Below are 15,068 nucleotides of genomic sequence, written 5' to 3' on the forward strand. Positions count from 1 at the left end.
AGTAAAGAGGGAATATAGTCGGGGAGTAGGGGGAGGAGTAGGAATAGGAGTTGGGGGAGGAGTAGGGCCCAGAATAGGGGGAGGAGTAGGGCACAGAGTAGGGGGAGGAGTAGGAATAGGTTCCAGAGTAGGGGGGGGAGTAGGGAGAGGAGTAGGAATAGGAGTAGGGGGAGGAGTAGGGCCCAGAATAGGGGGGGGAGTAGGGGGAGGAGTAGGAATAGGAGTAGGGGGAGGAGTAGGGCCCAGAATAGGGGGAGGAGTAGGGCACAGAGTAGGGGGAGGAGTAGGAATAGGTTCCAGAGTAGGGAGAGGAGTAGGAATAGGAGTAGGGGGAGGAGTAGGGCCCAGAATAGGGGGAGGAGTAGGGCACAGAGTAGGGGGAGGAGTAGGAATAGGTTCCAGAGTAGGGGGAGGAGTAGGAGTAGGGCCCAGAGTAGGGGGAGGAGTAGGAGTAGGGGGAGGAGTGGGGCCCAGAGTAGGGGGAGGAGTAGGGCCCAGAGTAGGAGTAGGGGGAGGAGGCAGAGTAGGGGGAGATGTAGGAGTAGGGCCAAGAGTAGGAGTAGGGGGAGGAGGCAGAGTAGGGGGAGATGTAGGAGTAGGGCCAAGAGTAGGAGTAGGGGTAGGAGTAGGAGGCAGAGTAGGGGGAGATGGAGGAGTAGGGCCCAGAGTAGGGGGAGGCGTAGAAGACCAGGAGAGGGTCATGGTTTTGGTTTCTGTATGGAGGTGAAATTTTATTAAACATTTGTAATATTGTGTGTGTGGAGCTGAAATAGTATTAGAGATTTGCAATAAGAGGACAACTAGAGGGAGTTGGCCCTAAGTATAATTTTCAACTCAGTCCTATTTCAGTCCCTACTCTGTGCCCTACTCCTCCCCCTACTCTGAGCCCTACTCCTCTCCCTACGCCTCCCCCTACTCTGGGCCCCACTCCTCCCCCTACTCCTACTCTTGGCCCTACTCCTACATCTCCCCCTACTCTGCCTCCTACTCCTACCCCTACTCCTACTCCTACTCTTGGCCCTACTCCTACATCTCCCCCTACTCTGCCTCCTCCCCCTACTCCTACTCTGGGCCCTACTCCTCCCCCTACTCTGGGCCCCACTCCTCCCCCTACTCCTACTCCTCCCCCTACTCTGGGCCCTACTCCTACTCCTCCCCCTACTCTGGGCCCTACTCCTACTCCTCCCCCTACTCTGGAACCTATTCCTACTCCTCCCCCTACTCTGTGCCCTACTCCTCCCCCTATTCTGGGCCCTACTCCTCCCCCTACTCCTATTCCTACTCCTCCCCCTACTCCCCCCCCTATTCTGGGCCCTACTCCTCCCCCTACTCCTATTCCTACTCCTCTCCCTACTCCCCCCCCTACTCTGGAACCTATTCGTACTCCTCCCCCTACTCTGGGCCCTACTCCTACTCCTCCCCCTACTCTGGAACCTATTCCTACTCCTCCCCCTACTCTGTGCCCTACTCCTCCCCCTATTCTGGGCCCTACTCCTCCCCCTACTCCTATTCCTCCCCCTACTCCCCCCCCTATTCTGGGCCCTACTCCTCCCCCTACTCCTATTCCTACTCCTCTCCCTACTCCCCCCCCTACTCTGGAACCTATTCCTACTCCTCCCCCTACTCTGTGCCCTACTCCTCCCCCTATTCTGGGCCCTACTCCTCCCCCAACTCCTATTCCTACTCCTCCCCCTACTCCCCGACTATATTCCCTCTTTACTCTACCCCTACTCTACTCACTAATCTACTCCGCCTACTCTACACACCCTCTATCTATCTATCTCAGTAACTGAGACCGAATTGGCCAGATTCGGTTTCAGTTACTAAGGTGGTGACTGGATTTGAACCAGGACACTCCTACAAGTTATTCTACGGATATCTGTCAATTTATCCGTTGCCCCAAGTTACCGGGGACACTTGACTCCAGTGGGAATCGAACCCAGTGAAGTCAAGTCAAGCCATGTTATTGGACAGACGCTCTACTAGTTGAGCTATGCTGTCGGCTGAGAGTTACAGGTTTCCTGGTGGTTATAACTTTTTTTTTTTTAGAATTAACTTGTTTTTCTAGAAGTTAGTCTGCAAAGGGAAGCATCACTAAGGATATCGGTCAATTTATCCGTTGCCCCAAGTTACCGGGGACACTTGACTCCAGTGGGAATCGAACCCAGTGAAGTCAAGTCAAGCCATGTTATTGGACAGACGCTCTACTAGTTGAGCTATGCTGTCGGCTGAGAGTTACAGGTTTCCTGGTGGTTATAACTTTTTTTTTTTTTTTTAGAATTAACTTGTTTTTCTAGAAGTTAGTCTGCAAAGGGAAGCATCACTAAGGATATCGGTCAATTTATCCTTTGCCCCAAGTTACCGGGGACACTTGACTCCAGTGGGAATCGAACCCAGTCAAGTCAAGTCAAGCCATGTTATTGGACAGACGCTCTACTAGTTGAGCTATGCTGTCGGCTGAGAGTTACAGGTTTCCTGGTGGTTATAACTTTTTTTTTTTTTTAGAATTAACTTGTTTTTCTAGAAGTTAGTCTGCAAAGGGAAGCATCACTAAGGATATCAGTCAATTTATCCGTTGCCCCAAGTTGCCGGGGACACTTGACTCCAGTGGGAATCGAACCCAGTCAAGTCAAGTCAAGCCATGTTATTGGACAGACGCTCTACTAGTTGAGCTATGCTGTCGGCTGAGAGTTACAGGTTTCCTGGTGGTTATAACTTTTTTTTTTTTTTTTTAGAATTAACTTGTTTTTCTAGAAGTTAGTCTGCAAAGGGAAGCATCACTAAGGATATCAGTCAATTTATCCGTTGCCCCAAGTTACCGGGGACACTTGACTCCAGTGGGAATCGAACCCAGTCAAGTCAAGCCATGTTATTGGACAGACGCTCTACTAGTTGAGCTATGCTGTCGGCTGAGAGTTACAGGTTTCCTGGTGGTTATAACTTTTTTTTTTTTTTTTAGAATTAACTTGTTTTTCTAGAAGTTAGTCTGCAAAGGGAAGCATCACTAAGGATATCGGTCAATTTATCCGTTGCCCCAAGTTACCGGGGACACTTGACTCCAGTGGGAATCGAACCCAGTCAAGTCAAGTCAAGCCATGTTATTGGACAGACGCTCTACTAGTTGAGCTATGCTGTCGGCTGAGAGTTACAGGTTTCCTGGTGGTTATAACTTTTTTTTTTTTTTTTAGAATTAACTTGTTTTTCTAGAAGTTAGTCTGCAAAGGGAAGCATCACTAAGGATATCGGTCAATTTATCCGTTGCCCCAAGTTACCGGGGACACTTGACTCCAGTGGGAATCGAACCCAGTCAAGTCAAGCCATGTTATTGGACAGACGCTCTACTAGTTGAGCTATGCTGTCGGCTGAGAGTTACAGGTTTCCTGGTGGTTATAACTTTTTTTTTTTTTTTTTAGAATTAACTTGTTTTTCTAGAAGTTAGTCTGCAAAGGGAAGCATCACTAAGGATATCAGTCAATTTATCCGTTGCCCCAAGTTACCGGGGACACTTGACTCCAGTGGGAATCGAACCCAGTGAAGTCAAGTCAAGCCATGTTATTGGACAGACGCTCTACTAGTTGAGCTATGCTGTCGGCTGAGAGTTACAGGTTTCCTGGTGGTTATAACTTTTTTTTTATTTTTAGAATTAACTTGTTTTTCTAGAAGTTAGTCTGCAAAGGGAAGCATCACTAAGGATATCAGTCAATTTATCCGTTGCCCCAAGTTACCGGGGACACTTGACTCCAGTGGGAATCAAACCCAGTCAAGTCAAGTTATTGGACAGACGCTCTACCAGTTGAGCTATGCTGTTGGCTGAGAGTTACAGGTTTCCTGGTGCTTTTAACTTGTTTTTCTAGAAGTTAGTCTGCAAAGGAAAGCATCACAGTAAAGACACCAGTGGGATTTGAACTCATGGCCTCTGGATCATGTATACTGCGTCTCAACCCATTGAGCTAACAGTTGGATGACAAATACAGCCTTCCTGGTGGTTTTCAGTTGATCTTCTGGAAGCCAGTCTGCAAAGGAAAGACTCATAGGAAAGACATCAATGGGATTTGAACTCATGGCCTCTGGATCATGAATACTGCGTCTCAACCCATTGAGCTAACAGATGGCTGACAAATACAGCCTTCCTGGTGCTTTGACTTGAACAACAAACAAGACAGATAACTTTTAAAAAAATGTGTTACAGCATAAATATAAATCTTTTTCATGGGGGGCCCTGACACTACATCTTTTCACATTGGGGTCCACTGCCCAAATACATGTAAATTTGGGGGGTTGACAACAAAACGTTTTAGAACCACAGATTCCAAGGAAACAGCTGTAGGTGAATGGATAGAGTCACTGACTAGTGAGCCGCAGGTAACAGGTTCAAGCCTCAGCCATAGCATCAAGTCAGGATGTTAAATCAAATAGGTACTATTAGGAGTGAAATTTCTTCACCCCAACTGCACATGACAGCAGTTTTATATCTGTTTACATGTACGTTATTTTCAGTGATGAAGACAAACCGCACAGACGTTCACTGTACTTTAGTACATTTTGTAAACTTATGACTCTGAGTAGAGTATAGCCTGACTTAAACAAACAAATAACAACTTAGTATAGTCAGACTTTTTTTTACACAACTTACATTTTGTAATCAAACTACCGAAACGAAAGTTGGTCACCACCGAAACGAAAGTTAAATCCGAAAAAATCACTAAGTGTGGAGGCCAAAACACTCCCCCCAAAAACCTGTTAGGAGTACGTTTCAGGCAATTTAGAGTTGATTGGTAATTTCCGTTTCGGTTAAATTTATTTTACCGAAACGAAAGTTAAATCCGAAAAAATCACTAAGTGTGGAGGCCAAAATCGTCCCCCCAAAAACCTGTTAGGAGTACGTTTCAGGCAATTTAGAGTTGATTGGTAGTACTTTGTAGTGACTTTTTTTGGTCCCTAACATTCATCGAGCTCTGGACTTAGTAAATTTATTTGTTCACCATTGTGTCACTACCGAAACGAAAGTTTGTCACTACCAAAACGAAAGTTAAATCCGAAAAAATCACTAAGTGTGGAGGCCAAAATACTCCCCCCAAAAACCTGTTAGGAGTACGTTTCAGGCAATTTAGAGTTGATTGGTAAGTTTCGTTTCGGTAAAATTTACTTTACAGAAACGAAAGAAATCACTAGGTGTGGAGGCCAAAATCGTCCCCCCAAAAACCTGTTAGGAGTACGTTTCAGGCAATTTAGAGTCGATTGGTAATTTTCGTTTCGGTAAAATTTATTTTACAGAAACGAAAGTTAAATCCGAAAAAATCACTAAGTGTGGAGGCCAAAATCGTGCCCCCAAAAAACTGTTAGGAGTACGTTTCAGGCAATTTAGAGTCGATTGGTAATTTTTGTAGTATAGTCAGACTTTTGTTTCCTTTCATTTTCTGACATGATGTTAATCAGAGTGCCATAGCTGAGTGGTTAGTGGGCCTGCCTGGTGAACCAGAGGTCCTGGATGTCCTGGGTACGATTCCAGGTCAGGTCAACAATGTGGCAATCTTAGAGTGATTTGAGGCTGTTAGTTGTTAAAGTGCAGAGGACACAATTCACATATGTGCCTAACAGTATATACTTAGCCAGCACACTGACGTTAGTGTCACTACTTATTTGGCCCGTTTTTTGACCCCCAACTAGTCCTTCATACTTTTAGCTACAAACTCCGTTCCAACTCTACAACGTTCGGCCTACTTAGGACATATCGGCTACCATTTGAATTTTAGAGAATACCTTAGAGCTTTAGAAAATTTAAAACCTCTACAACCGTAAACCTTTAAAACCTTTCCCCCCGTTCTGAATTCCCATAGACGTGTTTAATATCGCGTCAAATAAGAACTGTGTTCCAAAAATAAACAAATGACCCCGGCGGTTTTACTCTTATGGATATGAAGCATCAACTGACGGTGAGAAAACGCTAATGTTACTTCTGCCGAATTAGTTAAATTTTCACCAGAAACGGACCGTTTCAAATATGAGTGACTGACTATCATAAACGATGCAGAGGCTCCTCCCTGACAATATCGCCGAGGCAGTTTGTTTATTTTTGGACCACAATTCTTATGAGACGATTCTATGATGACCCAATGTTATTCTCCATAGGGAAATTACTTTACGACCCAGGGGATGGACGAGTGACGTCAGGACTTCTGTACTCTGGGTTAACATGTGCATGTACAAACTGGATGTATCCACTAGAGGGCAGTGTTGCCCTTCCAGCTCGGTCCGGTATGCCTCTCGGTCGGTCGGAAGGAACGATCGATTATAACAATTAGGGGTCAGGGAAACGAGCTCGACCTTTTCATCTTCAGGGGACAACAGGAATGGAACAGATGTTTTCACATATACAGTATATTATTTTATTCCCACTGTGCAATGAGAGGTCATTTTTGAACGTCCCATTTTGGTCCCTGGAGGGTGCAGAATTAAAGTTTGTCTGACGTCTTCTGAACGTCCAAACCTCTACATAAGGGCTTATTCTAGTCCAAATGTGGTCATCTTTTCTACATCAAATTTAGACTAATTATAGACATCTTTTGTAAACTTCTTCTAGGCTCGGTGCATAACTGTAATCCCCATTTCCTGTTAATTTTCCTGTAGCTTTAACATAGTTAGTAGTTAACATGCTGCTAAGCTAATCAAACAAAGCTACAGGAAAATGAACAGGATCAAATGGTTATGCCACCTTCTGAAAACTGGGAATACAGTACACAGAGGTTTACAAATAAATCACAATTCAATACACACTTAGTTCCTTATTATCTCTTTATTCTTCTTGTGAATACACAGCTGCACAAACAAATGTTCCACAATTACAGTATTCCACAAATATTCCATATGATTGTGGAATATTTGTGGACTGGAACTAGACCCCCTGAAATGGAATCTAGTTCATAGGACCACAATGGAAACAAGTCCCCAGGACTTGTGTTATCCTTTTAGCCTTAACGTACCAATGACGTTTACCTTTCTGACTAATTAAGTATTCAAACAAACAGCAGATCAAGCCAGCTTTGAATTATTTTTGACAGAACAGAAGCGGGACAGCCACTTAACTCCCACAATGTTGTTCCATGCAGTCTAGCTCAAGACTGAATACAGAAGGTCATACAGAAGGACACACACACACAAACACACACAGCAGTCTCTAGGGCTGATTAAGCTTGATCCAGAACAGAACAGTTAACTTCTCTTTTTTTTTTACACGTCAGAATCAGAATCAGGTTTATTACAAGGTACAAAAGTGGGTGAAATTCGTTTTTGTACATCCTTCCCATCGCAACATTAATTTCCATAGAAAGAAGAGGGGGGGAGGAAGAAGAGGGTTGAGGGGCAAGTGGGAAGGAGATCAAACAAGAGAACAACAGAAGGCCAAACAAGTTATCTACATATTTACAAAGTACCTGAGATAATAAAAACTAAGGTGCCTGAGCATAGCAGCAATGTATGTATACTGTGCATGATATACTTATGGACGTTAAGGTGCTTAGAGAAAAAGAGCACAATAAAAAAAAAGTCAGTGCGTTATACATGGGATTAAGGTGCAAAAGGTCAGTCAGGGTCAGTCCACCTAGGGTGGACTGACCCTGGTATAATCCGCAAGTAGCTCCATGAGGGAGAGCAACAAAAAAGTAATTTGTACCTGGTGTAGTCCACAGGTATGTCCGAGGGGGGCTAAGTCCAAGTCAAGTCCAAGTCCACGTCACTAGTCGAATGAAAATAAAATAATAATAAAACATAATAGCACAGCCTACTTTGCAGGGACACCCTTTTTGCCTGGGCCGGTTCCACAACAACTGAAAAATATTAAACAAGTGCTGTACTGAATAGCCAGTGAGCTACCAGGGTAAGGTCCAACCAGAGCTACTTCGTTGAACAGAAGACAAGTTCAAATTATACAATACTGTACAATACTGTGACACTAAGATCTCCCACAATGGACAGTGAAAGTTCAAGTTAAATCAGTCCTGAGTGCCTGCTGTGTGTCCTCCGCCTCCCCTTCTCGCTGGAGCATGCTTGAGGTGGTCTGCGGCATGCTGCCTTATGAGGTCCTCTGTGGCTTCTGGGTCGAATTTCATGACTGCATCTGCATAGTAGAAAAAGACAATAAAAAATGTGCAACGGCAACATGCTGTCCTAGTCCCTATCTGACATAATACACAGCTCGATTGAACTCCTGCCATCTGGTAGGAGGTTCAAGAGCTCAGGGGGAAGCACCAGCAGGTCATCCAACAGCTGCCCCAAACCATCAGAACCCTGAACCCATGCTCGCCATATATTGCCCCCAAAACCAACATCTTGAAAGATGGATTGCACTTTGAATGCATCAGCACTTTTTACCAATGTTGTCTGCTCTTTACTTTTTAATGTTTGCCTCTTTTTAATGTGCACCATGAGTTGTGGAGAATGGTATTTTGCTCCCCTGTTTGCCTAGTGTGTATTGTGGAAGTGACAATAAAACTGATTGTGAGTCTCCATATTGACATGCAAAAATGCTTGTACATCCACAACTAGTTTAATACAAAGCCATCTCCCTTCTACACCTAACCACCAGTTATTTAAAATGTTATGATAGCAACGGTAACGGTAGACAGTTGGCATTGTATTTTTTTTATGTCAACAGGGAAGGACATGTTTTACCCAATTACATTTAGATTTGTCCTTGGTCAACATGAAATATGGGCTTACCTTGTATTGCGCTGAAAGTCGCAGTCTTCTCTTTTTCCCCCTTCATGTTCAACTGTGCCATCAGACTGTTACTGAAGAGCCTTAATAAAAACAAATTACATTTAATAATGTAGTAGGATTAGGATTTATTGTAAAACATGGTATAAACCCTTTATACTACTAATTTTCACTTAATGTTCAACCATTATGTCATTGACATAACAGAGGATTCAGGTGTTAAGCTAAAAAAAAAAAGGCAAATTAATGGAAACATGCAGTCAGGCGCTCATCTAGAAGAATTAACCAAATAAGTGTTCACACATTGAAAACCACAGCGCACCCAAACATCACACAGGGGTTAATTCGTAGTGTATGTTGAAACATACCTGTCAAGAACTTTGTGGACACAGTCCTTAACATCCTTCCCTCTATAACGGGAAAGTTGCAGCACCTGTTGGAATAAGTCCATGAAAACTTTCACTGACATATCCCAGAGGAACGTAAAAAGTGTGCGAGTGCATCTTATGCTGTTCATTACTTCCAGACTCTTGAAAAGCCTACCAGGGTATTAAAAGCTTGGACATCACTGAGGAGTTGCTCCTCTCTCTGGAAGTCCTCCATTATCTCAACATGACTGGCCGCTGAAGAGGCAGGTTCTTTAATGAATATTGATATGGTCAGGACTTTCTTCTGGTATACTGAAAAATAAGTAAGTGTACATTAACACAGAGAAATGTTATAGACACCACCCTACAATGATACAAAACACTGATATAATTGAAGAGCAGTTTTTGTGTCCCGATAGGAGAGGAGACAGAGAGAACATTAAAGGAAGAAAGGAGAGAATGGGCAGAAGAGAAAAGGGTTGTAAATTAAGTGTCCCCCAGTTTTTTTGGGGTCTTCATTGAAATAGCTCAGAACTTACCTTGTGTTGGCAATGGGAATGCCCATGTTGGCCTCTCAGTCACTGCATAGCACCTGTAATAAGAACAAAGGTACATTTTAGAAATTACAAAGTGATATTTTTGCATTAAAACGTTCCAAGACAGATGACTATACATTAGATGAGAAATAATAAATATGTTATATTTTAACAATTAGGGGTGCACGATACTACTTGCTGAATTGTAAAGGTTTTGATTACTTGGGGCCTTTGGACAACTCACCATGCCTGACGGTGTCCCTGGATCTGTCATGTCTGGACCTGACCGCGCCCCTCGACCCATCACTGCGGTGTGACCTGTCATCATGTCTGGACCTGACAGAGTGCCTCCGAGCTGTTGCTGTACCTGGAGTCGTGGCTGGTCCTGGACCTGATGCTGTGCCGGTATCTGACACTGTGTCTGGAGCCATCACTGTGCCTGATGGCTGGAGCCATTACTAAAGACTTAATACTTGGACATAATACTACTACTACAATACCATGTCACACTGAAAAAGACTACCCCTACTGGTTGGTCTTAGATGTTGACAATCACACATCTCCTCTGATACACATAGTTCAACACATTGAGCCTGTAACTACTTACTCATTGCTTATGAATTAGGTATGGTAATGATTTCTTTAGTATGCACAACATGTAACACCTTGTACTGACTGTACTTTAAATTGCCTGAAGCGTACTCCTAACAGGTTTTTGGGGGAACAATTTTGGCCTCCACACTTAGTGATTTTTTCGGATTTAACTTCGTTTCGGTAGTGACACAATGGTGTCACTACCGAAACGGGAAAAAAATTACTAAGTCCAGAGCTCGATGAATGTTAGGGACCAAAAAAAAAGTCACTACAAAGTACTACCAATCAACTTTAAATTGCCTGGAACGTACTCCTAACAGGTTTTTGGGGGAACAATTTTGGCCTCCACACTTAGTGATTTTTTTAGATTTAACTTTGTTTCGGTAGTGACACCATTGTGTCACTACCGAAACGATTTTTTTTTTACTACTGTAAGTCCAGAGCTCGATGAATGTTAGGGACCAAAAAAAAAGTCACTACAAAGTACTACCAATCAACTTTAAATTGCCTGAAACGTATTCCTAACAGGTTTTTGGGGGAACAATTTTGGCCTCCACACTTAGTGATTTTTTCAGATTTAACTTTGTTTCGGTAGTGACACCATTGTATCACTACCGAAACGATTTTTTTTTTACTAAGTCCAGAGCTCGATGAATGTTAGGGACCAAAAAAAAAGTCACTACAAAGTAATACCAATCAACTTTAAATTGCCTGAAACGTACTCCTAACAGGTTTTTGGGGGAACAATTTTGGCCTCCACACTTAGTGATTTTTTCGGATTTAACTTCGTTTCGGTAGTGACACAATGGTGTCACTACCGAAACGAAAAAAAAATTACTAAGTCCAGAGCTCGATGAATGTTAGGGACCAAAAAAAAAGTCACTACAAAGTACTACCAATCAACTTTAAATTGCCTGAAACGTACTCCTAACAGGTTTTTGGGGGAACAATTTTGGCCTCCACACTTAGTGATTTTTTCGGATTTAACTTCGTTTCGGTAGTGACACAATGGTGTCACTACCGAAACGGAAAAAAAATTACTAAGTCCAGAGCTCGATGAATGTTAGGGACCAAAAGAAAGTCACTACAAAGTAATACCAATCAACTTTAAATTGCCTGAAACGTACTCCTAACAGGTTTTTGGGGGAACAATTTTGGCCTCCACACTTAGTGATTTTTTCGGATTTAACTTCGTTTCGGTAGTGACACAATGGTGTCACTACCGAAACGAAAAAAAAATTACTAAGTCCAGAGCTCGATGAATGTTAGGGACCAAAAAAAAAGTCACTACAAAGTACTACCAATCAACTTTAAATTGCCTGAAACGTACTCCTAACAGGTTTTTGGGGGAACAATTTTGGCCTCCACACTTAGTGATTTTTTCGGATTTAACTTCGTTTCGGTAGTGACACAATGGTGTCACTACCGAAACGGAAAAAAAATTACTAAGTCCAGAGCTCGATGAATGTTAGGGACCAAAAAAAAGTCACTACAAAGTACTACCAATCAACTTTAAATTGCCTGAAACGTACTCCTAACAGGTTTTTGGGGGAACAATTTTGGCCTCCACACTTAATGATTTTTTTCAGATTTAACTTCGTTTCGGTAGTGAAACAATGGTGTCACTACCGAAACGATTTTTTTATTACTAAGTCCAGAGCTCGATGAATGTTAGGGACCAAAAAAAAAAGTCACTACAAAGTACTACCAATCAACTTTAAATTGCCTGAAACGTACTCCTAACAGGTTTTTGGGGGAACAATTTTGGCCTCCACACTTAGTGATTTTTTTTTACTAAGTCCAGAGCTCGATGAATGTTAGGGACCAAAAAAAAAGTCACTACAAAGTACTACCAATCAACTTTAAATTGCCTGAAACGTACTCCTAACAGGTTTTTGGGGGAACAATTTTGGCCTCCACACTTAGTGATTTTTTCAGATTTAACTTCGTTTCGGTAGTGACACAATGGTGTCACTACCGAAACGATTTTTTTTTTACTAAGTCCAGAGCTCGATGAATGTTAGGGACCAAAAAAAAGAGTCAGTACAAAGTACTACAAATCAACTTTAAATTGCCTGAAACGTACTCCTAACAGGTTTTTGGGGGAACAATTTTGGCCTCCACACTTAGTGATTTTTTCGGATTTAACTTTGTTTCGGTAGTGACACAATGGTGTCACTACCGAAACGTTGAATGGGAATAGAAACCCCATTCAAACTTTAAAATGTTCATCCTAATATGGACATGTTTGCCTGAAAAAGGATCTTTGAAATGTTTCATTGTTTTAGAATAGTACTCCTTTAAAAGTTCAGAGATTTATAATGGAGGTCGATGGACGATTTTGGGACCTCAAAAAAACACTTTCACCTAGAAACTCCATTCACAGTTCAAAAATTCCACCTTACTGTGGACATGCATGCTTTTTTTCTTTGAAATCATTTGTAGTTTTGGAGATATTTAACTTCAAGCGCCCAATGCATTGTCAATGCGGCCAATGGACATTTAAAGGCAGGCTTACAACTACATACAGGTTCCCCAAACTGAATTATTTTAAACAAAGCTGTTAAATGTTGGTGGTTAATAATAATGTTTAATTACCTGCTTGCAAGAGCTGGAGTTCCATCTGAACTGAACTAAACCGACACCTGGATGCTGTTTAACTCTAATTCCAACCCCCTACACCTAACTTCCAAAAGTCTGGTCCTAATCCTAACCCCAGTCTGAATCTTGAGTCTTGTAAACATTATCTCTAAACACCTTTTTTCAACTCTGAACCACTTTTCTGGTGAGGACCAGGAAAAAGGTTCCTCACAACGTCTATTTATTTATTGATTGTTCTGAGGTAATTTTGAGGTATTTTTGTACTTTTTACCACCACCACTCATACCACCCCATAGTTATTAGATCTGCCGGCTGACCCATCAATGCATAAACCGTGAGCTCAGGGGTTGAGTGGCCGGTCGAGCGGCCGGATGGCAACTGCGAGGTTCCCAGTTCGATCCCGGGCTCCCCCAGAGTTAGTGTCGGAGTGTCCTTGAGCAAGATGCTGAACCCCTAATTACTCCTGATGAGGTGCCTTGCATGGTTTCCTCCGCCATCGGTGTATGAATGAGTGTGTAAATGGGTGATTTTTTTATGGCAATAATGTTGTACATTTCAAGTTCCGATTTAACACTCATGGTGTGTATTGGTCAACATAACCCAACACACCCCCCCCCCCCCCCCCCCCCCCCCCCCCACACACACACACACACACACACACACACACACACACACACACACACACACACACACACACACACACACACCGTAAACCATCGGAAATAGCTTTTAGCAGGGCGGAATTTTGATACCATAGTGCACTTGGTGATACAAGCGCGAAATTTGGCACAGATGACCTTCATATGACCCTAATTCATAATCAACCAAGTAAGATAAATGATGTGCATCTGCTTATGGTTTATCCACATGAGCTTGTAGTACATGTATTTGTATTAATTACCATACACAGAATCCATGGAACATTTGAAAGTTATTTATTAGCTTGGTAAAGCTTAGTGCTTACTTTTTGTTTTGTTATCAAGTCATTATAAACACATTTTCATTTACAATGGTTGCTGGGCAAGTGACAGGCCAGTGTACTAGCAAGGCCAGATGAGTCCAAACTTAAAGCATTTGCAGTGTCCAGAACATGCTATTTTACATCCACATCGTGTCAGCTTCTGGCATAATTTGGCAAACAGGACTGCACAAGAGTGACTGGCCCCATATATGTCCTGCTTGGAATGCACTTCACTTGCATTCACTTCCTTGTAGGAACTACTTCTATGAAGTTCTATCGTACATGAGTACTATGAACTCCTCAATGACTTGCTTATGTTTATCATTTATTGCAACAGGTGTTGAACCTAATTTGGAGAAGTTGTTTGCCATGCTGACCTTTTTCCCTTTCCATGGAAGGACGAAACTGTGTGGCATCCCCTGAATGCATGAAAGAAGCAAAGACCTGATGACTTTGATCCAATAGCTGATGCAATTTCATGCATCTGAGATACTTCCCTCCTTCCAAAGGCAATCCACAGCTAATTCAAGCCAAGTCTTGGAACAAGTGAAACTGTTATGTCAACAATGTCAGTATCTGAGGCAGAGCTGCAGAGTATAGCATCTGACACATCATGATTCGCAGCTCAGATACTGACGTTGTTGTCATAGCAGTTGCACTTGTTCATATTAAGTAAGTCTGAGACTTATTGTCAGTATCAGCTGAGAACGCAGGGGTCTTATAGACCCCCTGGTATTGCTGAGGTGGAGCGCCACACTCACCGTACCTACTCCTACACTGATCCTGATCGAACCTATGACCATGTGATCCGAAGGTGAAAGCTCTACCGACTGAGCTACCCAGACACAAAGACTTGGCTTGAAAAAGCTGTCGAAGGACCTCAGATGGATCCCTCTTCATGAAAATGCATCAGCTATTGGATCAAAGTCATCAGGTCTTTGCTTCTTTCATGCGTTCAGCAGATGCCATACAGTTTTGTCCTTCCACGGAAAGAGAAAAAGGTCAGCACCTGTTTGAGAAAATATCCCTATATATATCTAAGTTTTTGTATTTATTGGTGAACATATTGAAAAGTTTGTTGCCCTAGGTCATTAAAAAATCACACCCTGTGTGAAGGAAGCGGTGCCTTTGGGTCCACTTACCAAATTTGTACTTAAAAAGCCACCAAATCACTTTAAAATGTGCTATACTGTAAATTGATTCTGTGTATGGTAATTAATACAAATACATGTGCTACAAGCTCATGTGAATGTACATTTATGCAATTTATCGGCAGCCATATTGGAAAATATGCCG

The 15,068-nt window shown here is 42.6% G+C and overlaps 1 protein-coding gene across 1 annotated transcript; it reads right to left on the minus strand.

Moving 5' to 3' along the window:
- Nucleotides 1-7,988: 7,988 nt before the first annotated feature.
- LOC311058574 (uncharacterized protein) lies at nucleotides 7,989-10,072 on the minus strand (the record flags this gene model as incomplete). Its single annotated transcript, XM_084076036.1, has 6 exons — nucleotides 7,989-8,113; nucleotides 8,716-8,795; nucleotides 9,081-9,145; nucleotides 9,256-9,392; nucleotides 9,620-9,672; nucleotides 9,984-10,072. 6 exons carry the CDS (start codon nucleotides 10,070-10,072, stop codon nucleotides 7,989-7,991), a joined length of 549 nt encoding a protein of 182 aa, XP_083932162.1.
- Between the last annotated feature and the right edge of the window lie 4,996 nt (nucleotides 10,073-15,068).

Source organism: Gymnoscopelus microlampas, assembly GCF_963454915.1.
Source record: "Gymnoscopelus microlampas genome assembly, chromosome: 13".
Classification (NCBI taxonomy): domain Eukaryota; kingdom Metazoa; phylum Chordata; class Actinopteri; order Myctophiformes; family Myctophidae; genus Gymnoscopelus; species Gymnoscopelus microlampas.